The sequence below is a fragment of the Haemorhous mexicanus genome, chromosome 5 (genome assembly GCF_027477595.1).
Source record: "Haemorhous mexicanus isolate bHaeMex1 chromosome 5, bHaeMex1.pri, whole genome shotgun sequence".
NCBI classification, from domain to species: domain Eukaryota; kingdom Metazoa; phylum Chordata; class Aves; order Passeriformes; family Fringillidae; genus Haemorhous; species Haemorhous mexicanus.
In genome coordinates this window covers 25173809-25190049 of record NC_082345.1, presented here as the reverse complement: position 1 = coordinate 25190049, position 16241 = coordinate 25173809, and the positions used below count along the sequence as shown (strand labels likewise).

Genomic DNA, 16241 nt, shown 5'->3' with positions numbered 1-16241 from the left:
ACTACTTAGTGAGAAGCCCTACAGAGAGGAGCATGTCATAATTGGCTCCTGAATCATCAGAATGCTGATTCCTCTCCTGCTTATCAGCACTTAGCACTGGGGAAGGAAGCAGCAACCTGCCTTTGCACAGTAACTTTGTGGCTCAAGCTAATGATCAGGAAGTTGAAGACCTGGGGCTCATGACTGCTTCTAAATCTTGAATCACCAGGCTACAGGATTGTAAAATGCTTTTTACCACCCTCACTGCATCTGGACCTCATGCAGAGGAGAATGGAAAATTCATAGGATCAGCAACAGGTGAAGTTTATAGAAGTTCTGATTCCAATAAGAAGTGGATTCCTCTGGCATAGAAGAGCCATAGATTATGAGCTCTGTTTCCAATGTTCATTGTATATTTCATGCAATGGTACTTAGGTGGATATTGAAGAAAGAGTCTCTAGAGCAGAAATCCATTCTGCTCTAAATGAATTGTTATAGCTGGAAAGCAAACCACTGTGCAGCTCCCCTATCCTGACAATGGCATGTTACTCTGCAAATTCCAGGCTCCTTCAGATGATAATATTGTCTCTGTGGGATCATAACAAATGTGCTTTTATCTGTAAATCCTGTCTCCAAAATCAGCCTCTGCAAATGCCCAGCGAAGTGCAGAGGAGCAGAAGGAACAGAGAGCTGTCAGAGTACTGATGACATCTTAGAGTACTGATGACAATGCAAATGGGCTTTATCCAAAAGCCACTGAGTTGAATAAAACTTCTCCCACTCATTATTCTTCTTGATTATTAAACCCCAGCAATTCAAGGCCCAGCAAAGTGATGCATATCAAAGATATGAATTCAGTATGAATTCAGATACAACATTTACATATGAATTTGAACATCTCCTTTTAGGATATGCTTCAATAGAGCACAATTATACAGCCTGGAAGAAATTAATTGTGCCCCTTATAAAAGGCCAAAGAAGAAATTAACAAAAAAAAAAATCCATCTATTACAAAAGGTCTAAATTGCAAATCTCCCAGTGTTCATCACTATTCTCTATCAGAGGCTGCAACTGCCTGCTTTCTACTGTGAAGAGCACCAAGTTCAATTTGCACACCTTTCAGATTTAAAATGGTGTTTACAAGGATTAAATTCCCAAAAACCCAAATAATTTCACTGTAATTTCTGAATCAGCACAGTCCCATTAACCCAGCAGGAGGAATCAAGTGGCACAAACACAGAACTTCTTTTCTCTGTCAAGTAATACAGCAAAGTCAGGAGAAAAACGTCCTGCCTCACACATTGCATAGTTGAACCCACAGAATTTTTTGAGACCTGAGCAAATGAGCTGATAGTATTTTTATTAATTAAAAATAAACACAATATTTTTAACATACGAAGCAAAATACTTATAGGAAGAAATAATATGTGTATTAATACAGATTTTATATTTGAAAAAAAATATGGTTTATTGGAAGTCAAGTCTACCTTCAGGTCTGAAACCAAAGCCTTTTCACAGATTGCAGAGTAGCAGTTCTGGACAAATGCTCTTACCTCACACCACCTTCTATACAGCAAAACTGGGAAAAAGGTCTCCTCTTTCTCAACTCTCATTACTTAAGGAAAAAAACAAACAAACTAAGAACCAATTACACTTTAGGATGAAGTATATAATGCATAAACAGTCAATGAATGTGAAAGAAAATCATATAGTACTTCAACACTTAGAAATAGAAGAACCACATCAGTTACAGGCTTGTGCACCTTCCCAGCATCTCCTACTTGCCATTTTCTGTTATCTGCCCCACTCCCTCTCACTGAACCTTAGGAGCCCTTGGGTCTTCTTTCAGTAACATTTCTTCTTCCAAATGGTTCTTTACAACTTGCTTTATGTATGCCAGTGATGTTTCCTTGTTATCCTCTGAATCCACTGTGATAGACTGGATATTAACATTAAGAAACTTTTCCTGGATTTCAACAATCTTTTTCTCATTTTTTATTTATGCTTCTATAAGTGTCTGGGTTTATTTCACCTTAGGCAATACCTATTTCATGCCATAGTGGAAAGGCAAAGATACAGAATTTCCTTGGTGGCTTTTAGAGCTATTTTATAAGTGCACAGAAATTAAACAAAATTGCTTTTAAGGACAGCACTTTTCTTTCCAAGGTTTTCAAGCTTGTCTTCTTCTGATAGCCTTTCAAGCTGTTAAGTCTGCATTTCCTGCCACAAGATTTGCCAAGCAATTTGATATAATTGCAAGATGATTGTGACACATTACGGGATCATGAGGAAGATAAACTGATCCTCATGGATAAGCCAAAAAGTTTAAAAAATACTACACTACAATATTTGTGTAGTCCTTCATGCCAATGCTGTGAAGACCACCAAGAATGACATTGAGTTACTTCAAGTTTTTTAACACACTGGACTGGAAGCTTGAAAATGGAACTGATGTTTATTTGTTCCTAGGTTTGAGGGTTCATTTTCACCAGATAGTTGCAACCTCTTTCAGTTACCTGTCTCTTTGGTATTCATTAATATGTACCCATTTAACAGATTTCTTTAATCCTCAAAGATTGCTGCCAGGAAAAGTAATCATCTGATTTCAGGTTTTTGAAGAGCTGGATGGCCTGTAATTTTTCCCTCTTCCATACATCCTTTTCGTTCCCTGTGATGGATTCATCGTCACATACAGGCTGCCCAAGTGTTGTTTTGCTTTCAGAAAGTTTCATGACTTGGTGGTCTTCCTGACTATTATCCATCTTCACACTGGATTTCAGGCTGTGGAAGCAATAGTCACCAACTTGGCAAAGGAAAACTGGCTCAGTGCTGTCAGGGTTTAACACCACCAAGTTACCTTCTGACAAAGGCTGCTTTCTAGGAATACCATTTTCCTTCTGTAAGACAGGCAAAGAAATCTTTGTGGGCTTTGAATGTTCACGGAGACCTTCAGGCAGAGTAAGATAGTCACCAAAGGTATCCAGGTGCAATTCAGGAGATGAGGCTGGTGCTTGGCCTGAAACTGGGATCATGACACCAGTTTTCCCCTGAGAAGACTCATGGCAAGAGTGGTCACTGGGAGGCTGGGGCTGCTGTGAGCCACAGGGTGATTCCTCAGCTGTGACAAGTGGAGGATGGGTGGTGGTGCTGGCTGATGGCAGTACCAGGCTATCGGTGGTGATGTACTCCAAGGGGCACTGTTGAGGAGAAGTGGTACAGTTGAGAGCCTTTGGAGAGTTTTGCTCCTCTGTTCCCTTGTTGGTGCCTTCTTCATGGGGTGATGAGGACCACGAGACTTCGTCCTTGTCATTGAGGTGCTGCATCATCTCCTTCTGATTTGGGAGCATGTCCCTTGGAGGAGCTGCTTCTGGCTGCTCTTGGCTCTGTGGGGCCTGGGGAGAGTCTTCCCTTGGGAGAGTCACATATTGAAGGGAAACCGATTTCTTACTGAGTCCCACAGAGTCCATTTCCTGGGTGTGGTGTATATCAGGGTGAGAGGACACCACTGGGCTGTACAAGTATGGACCATTGAAAGCAAAGAAAGGGATTGCTGTGTGGGAACCAATACTTGCACCATCACTGTTTCTCCTTGAAATGGGAAGGGAATGACCAGCTCTCTGACTTGAGCAGGAAACTGGGGCATGCTCTGACTCATTTAAAGCATGGTATGAGTTCTGTAGGTCAGGTGTAACAGGGGAAACATCTGTCTTCTTAGTCTGCCCTTCAGGGCACTCCGCCAAATTCTTCGCCTGCCTGAATTTGGGAAAGTTAAAAGTTGCTCGTGAGAGAGAATATTGTTTTAAACACAAAACATGAACCAATCTTACTTGAAAACACACATAGTTACACACAAGCTTAGCAAAAATTTCTTGCAGATGCAGTTACCCCTGTAGTAAAAAATTGAATCTCCTTCTCAAAAGCAACTTGTATAGGATTTTTAGTGACAGAACATTTGATTATATTCTGCCATGGCAGAGGTCTTAGAGACTATCCAGAGTGTCACCATCATGTGCTGTTCACTCACCCATCCACAACCTGAAGAAAGCTAGCCTGCTCCATTTTCTCTGAAAGGTTGTATTTGTTGAAGTCCAGCTGGTTGCATGTTGGCCAACTTCCCAAATGCCCTTTCTGAAATTGAAAAAGCAGACATGACCAAAGAGCAGTATCTCACTGGCAGTAGAATCAGGAATCAGGAATTCCCGTGGACAAAGAAAACAAATAGGAGAACCTACAGCACCTGGTAACAGGGATACATTGTCACTAATACAACTCACAGGTATGTTCTCCTCTCCAGAAGATGGTTTCTTCAAACCCATATTGCCTCACCACTGACCTAACTAAAAGTATTCAGTGAGCCAACAAAGAAAGATGCCCTCCTAAACTTATTATTTGTGAATGAAGGACCTAAGGGATTTGATAGTAGGTGGTTGTCTTGGCCAAAGGGATCATGAAATGATTGAGTTTAACATTTTCAAAGTAACTGGAAAAAACAAAAAGGAACAGTAGAGTTGCTACTCTGGTCTACAAGAGAGCAAACTCCAAGCTTTTCAGGGAGCTACTTGGCAGTGCCCCCTAGGAACTGCTTTTGAGAGTTGGTGAGGTTTTAAGAACCCCTTTAAAAAGCAAGGAGCAGGAAATTTTAAAGTACTGAAAATTTTTCTGCATTGATTTTAGATCACAGTTGTGCTGACAAGCGTAGCACAAAGAGGCCAGCTAAATATAAGAGCACTGTGATATTGAGTAGGACCAGAACTTTCCCTAAAAACAAGTGATAGATAAATGAAGATATCCGTTCATTGTGGACTAGAAAACAAGAAGAGCTCTTAAGATTATTGGAAGTCCTGAAAAAGAAAGAGAAATAATGAATCCTTCAAGGTACAGTTCCCTCTTACCCCCAGGTAGCCCTGGATCAGGAGACTCTTGCTGGGGTTCGGAATCTTTTCCTCCCACATTTTCTTCTTCCTGCAGCAAGAACAGTTTTCAAGATTTGCTTCTCAATTTGCTGCTACCAGAAAAGGCTGCACTACGTGCACTGTGCTGCTCAGCACAGCGGGGCACAACAGAGGCAGCCCCCCAGCTCTCCCCTGCACAGCCATTCACAAGGCTGCCCACCAAGGCCCATCTCCACACAGACCTCTCTCCTGGGAGACAAGAAGTGCCTCAGACTTCATGCCACCCACATGGTCTCCCTGTAGCAATGCAAGCCTACCTGAGGAAATACTTATAGCTGACATAAGCAATTATCAGCGAAGCGATGATGAGAGCTGGGACCGCCACCGGGAGAACCACAGGTGGCAGAACTGAAACAGAGAAAAGAGAAAAAGCTATCCACCTGCAGAGTGACTGTTTCCTGCAACAGGTTTTTCTCTCTGGCCACTATTCAGGGAATTTGATATGTGGAGGAACAGGATCTTAGGGCTCTTAAACTGTTGAAATATCCTCCAAAGTGGGACAGGCCAAATGTGCCCTGAACTGACCAAAGGAGTTCATTGTTTCCTTTACTGATTCACTTCTTAGCTTCTACTGACATCAGAATTAAACATTTTAAGCTAATAAAAAGATGGTTATGGGCCTAACTCCACTATAAACAACAGGCATGGCTTCAGATATCTTAAGTCTCCCTGACTCTGCACAGTTCTGAGGAAACGGGGTCTCAGAAATTTTATAAGAGCTCCCCCTGCCAACAGCAACAGCAGCACACTAATTTCTTCCTGAATACATGCATCAAAATTTGCCCACAGTATAACCACTACAACCTTCCTCAGGACAAACCTTGCAAGATCATATTACGTTGGGCAAAAGATTGTATGATGGCAGACATTCTGCCTCCAAGTCCATAAACAGCAAAAACATGAAAAGATTTTTACTTCATTGTGTGTTTTACACAACCTTATAGTCACTCTGCAAATATAAAAAGCTGATGGCTTATCTTCTATCTTCTTAAAGTATCAGGCTCTTTAGTCACTGACAGCAGAATGGATTACTGGAATCAGAAAATAATGATAATCTTTTGGGCAGGATGTCTTTGATTTATTCTCCACATGGAAAACTTTATGGTTAGTTGCCTTCACCTTATGAAGGCAAGCAAGAAAGAAGCTTAAAAGGTCATTCACTTCCTTCCCTAGCAGTGTTGATGCACTGCAAGGATGCAGGCAGGGCAGCTGCCTTGGTAAGTGACTCCAACTAGGCTATGGCTGCACTCACTCCAACACCAGCTGAGACAATGTGTTATACTAAAGAGCTACCCCAGCCATTAGCAGTCCACCAAAACCTGACAGAAGCAGCTGCATGAAAAGTACCATTCTCAGTCTTCCAGGTGAACTCCTCACTCCATTCACTCCAAGGTCCCTCATATTCCGGAGGCCTATTCACCCTTGCACGCATTTTCCCCCTATATTCTGTAGATGCTGCCAGCATCTGCAGGGTGAAGATGAAGGGAGGTTCATCATTGCTGATATTTAACACCTGGAGAGTCTGGGGAGAGGAAAGAAGCACAAATGACAGAGGTGAGAAGAACTGTCTTTCCATTTGACCAGTGAAGAAATATCCATGACTCTTTCACTTTGTAAATTACCTTTTCATATCGGTTGTTTTCCCAGTACTTGACTTGGTATCTCTGTGTTATGAAGTTGTAATTGAAACTGTGTTTTTTCCACCTTAGTTCATACTCTTGGTTCTCTGTTGCTGTTACTGACACGTTTGCAGGGGGCAGCACCTGAACTGAAACACATTGAATGTCTCAGAGCACTTACCAACCTACTGGCCCAGTCTTTTCTTTCCACATTGTGAATAATTTCCAGGGACTGAAAACAAGGTTGTTTTGTGCAATTTAAAATGGCTCAGCTTTTAAACACTTCTTAACTCTCTGTATCTTCATTTTCTAGTCAAATACAACAGTATTAACAGTATACAAGATTATTAAATAACAGAAAATCCATACCCGTGAATACTGAGAGCACTCCCTGTGTACAGAAAAGCAGCAAAGCAATAGTTGAAATAGCTATACTTTTCCATCACATTTCCAGAAATTTTCAATTCTCTTGGAGCTACCTCCTGATATTTTCACCCTCTGCAGGAGATGCCCTAGTTTTAGAGTTTGAGAAGTCACCCAAATACCTTCAGATACATGTGGGCAGAGACGGCCTACATGGTGCATCTCAGTGGGAAAAGGATTCCTACCTCATCCAGTGTTCCAGGGGCCATTGCACAAACCCACAAGAGCTCACTGACTTCTTGAGAAATCACATAGTGACACACTCCTACTCAATACAAACACCTCTCACCACAGTCCCCTGTCACCTGGAACACTCATGAATGTGAATCACAGAGAAGTCAGCAGGATGGCAAATGCTCACTGAGAAGCTCCAGGTCACAACCTGGATTTCTGCACAACAGTTTCCATCACTGTTACCTTCCTCAGAGTAACAAGTACCACTGAGGAACTCCACACCTACACCCCCGAGCTCTGACCTGGTACAGTCCCTTTCTTCATCAGTGATTGTTTCTTCTGCTTCCCAGTAACTTTTCCTCAACACCATTGTCCTCAGCTCCACTTGCTCAGACAGGCATCTCTCCAAGAAACAAGAAGGAGAAGCAGGAAACAACACAGGAACTCACTGTTTTTGTAGGCTTTGATCAGTTTTTCCTCTGTCTTGGCCCGGACAGATACATGGTACTGGCTCTGGCTGCTAGAATTGCTAACAGGGATCTCACAGCTCTGGACCACATATGGGGTGTGGGCTAAAGTCTTCTCATGCACAGGAGAGCACTCCTCTTCTCTGAGGGGAAGAAAGAGGAAGAATGGAAGTCAGGGGACTGGGACAGGCAGAAGCCCCATGGGAGAGGCACAGACACGCTGCCATGGGCAGAGCACATACTGTGATGCTGGGGTGGCCCTGAAGAACAAGCCAAAGAGGACAGAGGTGGTGATCACTTTCTTCACCTCCCAGCTGCACGTCAGACGGTCTCCACCATTGAAGAGGCAGCGAAGGTTCCTGGGCTGAAGGCCTCCTTCAGAGAACACAAGTGCAAGGTTAGTGACAGGGAAGTTCTGGCTTCTCAGTTTCCAGCCCTTCATGGCCCCACTCCATCCCATGCTACCTTCAGGGGTCTTCCATGACACCTCCATGCTCCACTCGCTGTACTGCCCAGAGAAGCTGCTGGCCTGCCCTGGTCTGGCTCGCACACGGGCAACGTAGCTGCTCCCTGGGACAAGGTCCTCAGGGCTGAGACTGCACTGGGTGGTGCTGGAGAGCAAGAGCGAGGCAGCTTCCTGTTGTTGGGGAGAGGAAGGGACGGAGGAAATTGGGACATTGGGGAATGGAGAGGTGGAGGGAAGACAGGGAAACAGTGAGAGGAGGAGTTGACTGCCAGGCTGCATGTCCAACAGTCCCACAAGTGTGATGGTCCATGCACATGCTGCCATGCAGTGTCTCCTCACTGCCACACAAGAGGGCTCCAGCGTGTGCTGCAGCACAACTCAGGACAGGTGAGGCATGGCCACTGCCAGGCACAATCTCGCCCCGCAACAAGTAGCAAACTCCTGCAGCTTGCAAAGTCCAGACTGTCTTCAGCTCCAGCTACACATGTTCATAGCACTGTTCAGAGCAGAATTGTGTGGGAATCTGGCAAAGATAATTCACTTAAAATCTAAAGATAAGTCTGACAGGTACAGAACAGAAACATATGCAGATCTAGGGAAATAATAGGGCAAAGGATATGGACTCCTAAAAACTTGAAAGAAAAAAAAAATAAAACCCCAAAACATATCTGTCTCAAAGGGGGAGCAACTTCAAATGTATTTTGCTGTTTTCCCCACATGAACCCACAGCCTCCTTTTTGAACATGATTTAATTCAGTTTAAGAGGGATTCAAATCCAACTGAAAACCAGGTACAGTGGTTGAGGGTTTCTTTGAGTGGAGATCTTTGCATTCAGTTCAGGAAAAATGGTATTTCACAGGCCAAGTCACTTGCCTCCAGAAAGAGAGCCCATTCCACCTGACCCAAAACAACACTTGTTATATCTGTTCACAGTCACTGAAGAATGGAAAGACCATTCCTTTGCACAACTTTTACGCCAGACTTTGAGCTGCCCAAAATGGTGCAGCCCAAGCCAGGAGAGCTCAGCTCCTCTGCTCTTACCTCCCAGGACTCCCCCTGCCGCTTGTAAGTGACCTCATAGTCCAGTGCATTGCCCAGCCCCTGGCTTCCATCGGCTGTTTGCCAGGTCAGCAAGAAGTCTCCTGATGTCATTGGGTTGACTGAGAGGTTTTGAGGTGGGAGGGGCCGAACTGGAAGGTGAAGGCACAGTGCATGAGAGGAGATAATGAGGAAATGATACAAAGAGGGGAAGAAAACATGTAGGTAAGCTTCCCCATTTCCAGAGTATCTTATCCCTGACAGACCAAGTACCTCCTGCTTTTCTAGCTCCTGAGATGATACCACATCCAGCTGCTCTCAGAAACTTGCCACCTTCTCTCCCTACCCAACCCTCACAATGTGGAATTCATTGGCAGTTTTCACAATTCCAGATGAACAGCAAATACATTCTCAAAAATCCTTAAAATTCATTGGGAAACAAGAATTTGGTATTTCAAGCCTTACCATTTTGGAAAAGATCAACATCCAGTTCTGTTTGAAGAACCTTTTTAGGTCTGAAGCCATAAGTATCCTCTACCCCTATTCCTAAATAGTCTGTAGTCATGTTGCAGACCCAGTGCACATACACGTCTGGAGCTTCATGCAAGTCATTTTTTGTCTGGGGTTTGCAAGACATGTCCTTGTTCTTCCTGTGTACAGAGAAAGTGATCTATAAAGATCTGATCCAAAGTCCTGTAGTTAGTACAACATTAAAACTGAAACCAATTTCATGCCATTCTGTTGTTATAATTCACGAAGGCACTTATATCCTCTTCTCATTGTTCCTATTAGTCCTGGTTTGCATCAGTTAATATGAGAAACATTTTTTACACCAGAATTTTGCCTCCTCATTTCAAAGTTGTGTGGCAGAATGTTACAGTACCAGTAAATTTTTGTTACTTTTTAGCCTAGCTCTATGTAATCTCATATTTTTAGAAATAGTATGATGAAAATTAATGTCATGTAAATACACCTTTTACTCAGAGTTAAAGGCCATAAAATTTCTGATGAGCCTAAGCTGCTTTAAGACTTTTATTTTGCAGTACCAGAAAAACACTTAGAAAAAGATTCTCAACCAAAATGTACTTCTGTATCCTTAGTGATTCTGTTCTGCCAAGGGACCTTAAGTATTCATTAAAGATTTCATCCACAGTGTTAATCCTCCTTTCAGATGGCCTTTCTCCAGGCCAAGCAGCATCATGAAAATTAGAAACAATTTTTTAAACTAGGCATGGGAGGATAATCTTTGTGTGGTTGCAGTAGCCTTAGCTGCTGGAGAGATGCTTTGCTTCTTTATGTACCCTGTGGAATTTTGTTTGTGCTTATGGCTTCATGCCCAGTGTATTATCTTGTTGCAGCTCAGATGAGAAATATTAAGTTCTGAATATTTAAGGCCAAATACTCTCTTCCAGGATAGGATGGAGTATTCTAGCCAACTATATGTCAGCAAGCATTATTCAGCACTATCGCTATTTTTATAAGTTGGGTATTAGGAAGGAAACCAGGGACGTTGCTGAAGTATGGATTGGACACTGCAGTACGTGTGTAGCCTTAAGCAAAAGAGTCAGCCCAAAAGGTGTGAAGCCCTGAAGTTATTTCTATCTACTCACCAGCATTACCTTCCAGTCTGGGGTTTAGTCAACTATTCTTGATCTATGAGCTGATCTTGTTTAATTGTTGTCCATTTTGATTTCAGCTTTGTGACTGTCCCTGTTTAACGCCTGCTTGTCTGATTCCTTCACCTCAGTTATATTTCATGATCCACACACTTCATCATGTAACAATGTTTCAGAGAATCCTCCAAAAGTCCAAGGAACTTTATATCATCTTTTCCCAGAAGCATTTAGCTTCAAGGTCCTGTTCCAAAGTTATTTCACTGTTTTCATCTACTTTTAGGTCTATTAAATTCCCTCTTGTTTGCAATAAAATCAAGAGTTCTTAATTTTTCTTTTTCTTCCTGTATCTCCAGACTCTAAATAATTTTCTTCTCAACTATCCATCTTTGCCTTCTTCTTTCCCTTATCTATTCCTCTATTTCTGTCCTTTCTTATTCTCACCAACGATCCAGTCTGGTGATTTGGTTCTCTTTTGAAAGGAAACAAATGTGACAGAGAGATACTGTCATAAACCAGTATCTCTGGGAGGAAAACTGATGGCACAGATAGAGAACCTACCAGCTCTCTCTATCTCATGAATATACAGTCTACACATATTTCTCAAAAGTTATCAAAACCACGCTCTCAACGATCTCCTAAATGAGCAAAATAACAGGGGGAATATCTCCTCCCTTTAGGGTTTACAAACAATACTCACACTTGTCCCCTAATGCTGATTATTAGCAGCCTATATGCCCCATCTTATTTCATATCTATGATCCTACAACAAAATTATGGAAAATAATTGTAAAGGTGATAAAAATAACTCCACTGGCATAGTCTATTCATTCCACTCTTCCTAGAGGAGGCCTCAGAAGCAGGTATAATTTTTCTTAATTAAAAAAGAGAGTGGATGTGCTTTCTAAAAACTTGACTGCATGTCCCCAGGATTCCAAGTTATGGCAAATTTCCCTTTGGACTTTTATCTAGCTCAGCGCATTTCAGGTACTTACGAGCTGACATTATCCCTTTGGTAAAGAATCATACCAATGAGGTCATGGGCCTCTGAATGCTCCATCCATGTGCAAGTCACCTGTGAGTTGTAGTCATTGTAGCACTTCAAGCTTTTCATTGGGACACTCTCTGAGAAAGTAATTCAGGCAAAGAAAAGATGCAGTAATTAAAAATATAAATGGTGAGAGATGAGATACAGAATGGGTAAGGCACTGATAACAGAAGCCTCCTCTTGGCACCAGAAAATCATAGACTCATAGAAATGTTTGGGGTGGAAGGCGCCTTAAATACCATGTAGTTCCAACCCTCCTGCCGTGAGCAGGGACACCTTCCACTGCACCACTTTGCTCAGAGCCCCATTCAAGCTGGCCCTGAACATCTCAGGGATGGGGCATGACTCCATGAATGTATGTGCAGAGTTGTGACCAGTCTGCACATCTCCACAATGCACAAGTGTCCAAACCAAGCTACAACTAACAACAATTAAGTGTAAGCTTTGTGCCTGCAAGGCATACAGTTCTAGCCAAGGTATCACTTTTTAAACACTGAGCATGTCCAAGGATTAGTAGATACCATGGTCAGCAGACATATGGTGATCATTTCCTACTTATGTGTTGCTGTGTGAACTTCTTTGCTACTGACTTCCCAGTAAAGTTTGTGATACTAGAAAGGTCTATTCAAAAGTGAGATGCTCTGGCAATAGCCTTGCTATGACTAAGAAGAGTGTCCAAACTAATTTGTTGGAACTAGATTTATGATCCAGAGATTGTCAGACCTCTCATCAAGGATATTTTTTTTAAGTTCACAACTGTGAAGCTGAAAAATACAGACTGCCTCTGGCACATGCACTATGAAGCAAGCTGTTTTCTTATCCTTTCTTATTTTCCCTGAAGGTAATATCCATGCTGCACTATAGGGATATTGCACCTTCAGGTGACAAAGGTGCATACATGAGTGTGCTCTCTCAAATGATATTTTTCAATGAGAGCTACAATCAGCTTGTTTGAGGGGCTTTTTACAGGCAAAACTCCATCAGAACAGAGTGATGCTGTCTTAGGAGGCATAAGAGGGACCTTGCTTTGATCTTCTACTGAAAACCAGTACAAAGTAAGTTCTACTGCTTTCCTTGTGTAACCAGAAAATGGAGCATCCCACATAGAGAAGGATGTGGAAGTGTGAATGTGGGGCTAAGGCTCAGAATGCCAAGAATGTCTGACCTATACAGTAATACATTTTCCCTCAGAAACCACAAAGGAAGATATCCTGTAATTGATGCTGGGCCAGGCAGCACAACTCCTCCAGCTACTGCAGACATGAGGCGTCTGCATTAGAAAAGGTAGATGTCCATGGGGCACAACTCCTGATAACACTCTTTTTCTCCTGTCTCTAGGATGGCTATAGGCCTAGTCTTGTGGCAGGTATGGTGTACTTCCTATTCCCAGCTCTGTGAAATCAAATCAGGGGGCAGGGCAGGGACGAGCATGGGAGAAAGAAGGGAGAAGAAAGGGGTAAGGGGGGTAAGAGAAAAGAAAAGAAAAGAAAAGAAAAGAAAAGAAAAGAAAAGAAAAGAAAAGAAAAGAAAAGAAAAGAAAAGAAAAGAAAAGAAAAGAAAAGAAAAGAAAAGAAAAGAAAAGAAAAGAAAAGAAAAGAAAAGAAAAGAAAAGAAGAAAAGAAAAGAAAAGAAAAGAAAAGAAAAGAAAAGAAAAGAAAAGAAAAGAAAAGAAAAGAAAGAAAAGAAAAGAAAAGAAAAGAAAAGAAAAGAAAAGAAAAGAAAAGAAAAGAAAAGAAAAGAAAAGAAAAGAAAAGAAAAGAAAAGAAAAGAAAAGAAAAGAAAAGAAAAGAAAAGAAAAGAAAAGAAAAAAGAGAAGGGAGAAATAAGTTCTCATTGTGTAAGAAAGGAAACACAAGCAATGGATATGGCAGATGGTCTCTTTATCTGTCAGCTATTCCACAAGAAGAAAATCAGGTCATCTGGATTTTGCTCTTGGTAGCCCCCACGACACTGTCTTGTGTCTGGCCACATGTCTCTACTCCTGTGCACCATCTGAATTATGCAGCCCTTCATTTTCCTATGTTTCACTAATTATCAGGGTCTATTCCTCCTTCCATTCACTCATTATTCAATCAGCTTGTTCATCTCATCCATTTATATAGCATTTCAACTGCCCATACCACCAACATACAACTGATTTGCCTGCACATGCACCTGCTACATGCTGGTTTTGATCAGGATGTCTGCTCTCTTACAGCTTAGAAAACAGGAGAAGAAAGCAGAAAAGCAAGCAGAAAAGGAGGAAGAACATTAGCTGAAAGAAGGAGACAGATTTTAAAAAAAGGCAATAATGAAAGGACAAAAGAGAATATAAATTTGAATCTCACCTTGAATGGCTTGAACGCGGAAGACCAAATACAGATACAGCAGCAGGATGAAAATCTCTTTCATGTCCATATTGTCCTTGGCACACAAGCTTGATCCTAACTCAGAGTTTCAGAGTTTTCATTGCCCACTGTCTACTCTCTTGCCCTGCTTACTGTGGAGCTGTTTGTTTCTGTTTCACATAAAGAGAAGTAAAACTGAATAAGGGAACTTCTTTAAGATCACGTTGAAGTGACATTCAGGAAGAACTTCTACCCAGCATTTCTTGTAGGACAAAATTCACATCTTCTTGCTGTGTGTTGTTGCAATGCAAGCAAAGAATGAAGTAAATGTACATTTCCAAGGAAGTGCAGGGATTTGGTCAGCTGAGTAGCAACAAGAAAAAAATCCTGATTTGTGATGAGAACTCATCCTTAAAATTCATTTCATTCTTCTGCTCTTTATGCTTAAAGCCCTCCTAATGAACCACAACAGTGGTTAATTTCCTTAAAAATATGATCTCAATGACACAGTTCCTAGGAGCTGTAGTGGACGGATTTCCATATTCATTCACTTTGAGAATTTCCTTCAACTTTTCTCAACGCCCCCCAAACAAGTTACAAATTGTAGACAAACTACCAAAGAAATTAAATTTTTTTCCTGGTGATTGTAGAGAGTGAAAGTATATTGAGCAGTCCCAGGACCATGGACCCCACTGTTCAATACTGGAATTTAAGTAATTTTGGCCATCTCTCCCTGCTCTCTCAAAATCATAATACACACACCTACTGAAGTACGTTACAGATCTGAGACTTTTTCTACTTTAGGGGAGCATGGAAAAACCCCTTTTAAATTCCTCCTGACTTTCAGATTCCCAAAAGCCACTTCCTTGGACTGGAAACAGCTGGCTGAGCCCATGAATAATCATGGCAGCTAAGGAATCCCCCAGTAACTCACAAGTCCTTGTATGAGAGCAGCCTCTGCCATTATGCTTCCCCCAGAAAGGAAGCCATTCCCTTACCTGAATCCAGGGGTGTCTGTGAGGCAGATGATTCAACCTGGTGGGTGACTCTCCCTGTCCAGCACCACCCCCCAGCACCAGAATCCTCTGATGCAGATAGCAGCAAACCCACACTTGCCTAGAACTGGAGACAGAAGTATAAACCAGCCACAGGATTTTCTTGGCAAGTAAGTCTTCAAAATAACTACTACATCTTTTGTGAACCTCAAATGCCACTTCCAGAGAAGCTGACACCCCCCTTTCAAGGAAAGTCTGTGCAATTGCACAAAATAGGAAGTCTGTACTTCCTATTTTAGCCCCCAAAGCACGCACTTAGATGGGACTGCTGGGCTAACTGGGAAGGAAGGGAAAGGAAGTTTGTCATTGCCAATCTATGTGTTAGCAATTACCAGATCATGAGACTTATGTATTTTAAGAAAGATACAGGACTGACTGCAGCAGATGTAAGAGAGATGAAGAAAGAATTTTCTGTTTTTCACTCCAGTGCTGTTTCTTGCTTTGCTCTAGACTAGACAATCTTCATGGCAGGGATTCCTCTGGACTTTTGTTTGTACATCTGTACTGTGGGAGAGTGAACTACCTTTATCTCTGTAACTCTTTACTTTTAGTAATATTTCTAAGTTTTACCCATTTCAACAACAATTAATAATATACGTACTGTAGTACATAAAGGAAACAAAAGAAAACTGGTGAGAGTAGTTGATCTGAAGTTATCCTACATCCAAGGCAGCCTGATCTTTTAATCCAACCATAAAACTTAGCCCAGTAGCATTCAGAAATAAACCTTAGGAAAGTTAGGCAGCCATAAGGGAGAGACATGCTCAGGTTTGTGTTCTCAGGGATAAACTATGGGGGCTCATATGAGTCCCCAGATACAGAATATAACTAGCAGAGTCTGTCTGTCCTGCACTGCTACTCCTCCTCTCAATCCCCATGGTACTGACCAAAACCACAGGTAGCACAGTTATTCTCTCATCAGAACTGCAGCAATAAACAAGCAAAAAAATCCCAAAAACCCCCTATCATGTGAATAAAGGAAACATGCAAAGCAAGACAAAAAATATGGAGAATATCTAGGGTAACTGTGTGTGAGAAGGTGTCTATATAAAACCTGCAGACAGTTAGGGGAATGTGTAA

General features: G+C 41.9%; 1 protein-coding gene across 4 annotated transcripts; it reads right to left on the bottom strand.

Moving 5' to 3' along the window:
* Positions 1-1322: 1322 nt before the first annotated feature.
* On the bottom strand, positions 1323-15373 carry CSF2RB (colony stimulating factor 2 receptor subunit beta). Of its 4 annotated transcripts, none has more exons than XM_059846350.1 (14): positions 15223-15373; positions 14107-14276; positions 11727-11856; positions 9584-9768; positions 9122-9270; positions 8080-8251; positions 7857-7989; positions 7597-7757; positions 6554-6699; positions 6279-6453; positions 5189-5279; positions 4872-4941; positions 4004-4107; positions 1323-3732 (listed from the first exon to the last, which is right to left on the bottom strand). In XM_059846350.1, the coding sequence occupies exons 2-14, from the start codon at positions 14174-14176 to the stop codon at positions 2529-2531; spliced, it is 2790 nt and encodes a 929-aa protein (XP_059702333.1). In that variant the 5' UTR covers positions 14177-14276; positions 15223-15373; the 3' UTR covers positions 1323-2528. The 4 variants fall into 4 exon arrangements, with proteins under 4 accessions (XP_059702333.1, XP_059702330.1, XP_059702331.1 ...); XM_059846347.1 differs by having other exon boundaries at positions 14107-14469; positions 15105-15347; XM_059846348.1 differs by having other exon boundaries at positions 14107-14396; positions 15105-15347.
* Positions 15374-16241: the final 868 nt, after the last annotated feature.

Coding starts and splice junctions, on each gene's coding strand:
- CSF2RB (XM_059846350.1), bottom strand. CDS start 14,176: ATGGACATGAAAGAGATTTTCATCCTGCTGCTGTATCTGTATTTGGTC. Junction 6,700..7,596: donor GATCAAAGCCTACAAAAACA/GTGAGTTCCTGT, acceptor AATGTGTTTCAG/TTCAGGTGCTGCCCCCTGCA. Junction 4,942..5,188: donor AGCTATAAGTATTTCCTCAG/GTAGGCTTGCAT, acceptor TTCTTGCTGCAG/GAAGAAGAAAATGTGGGAGG.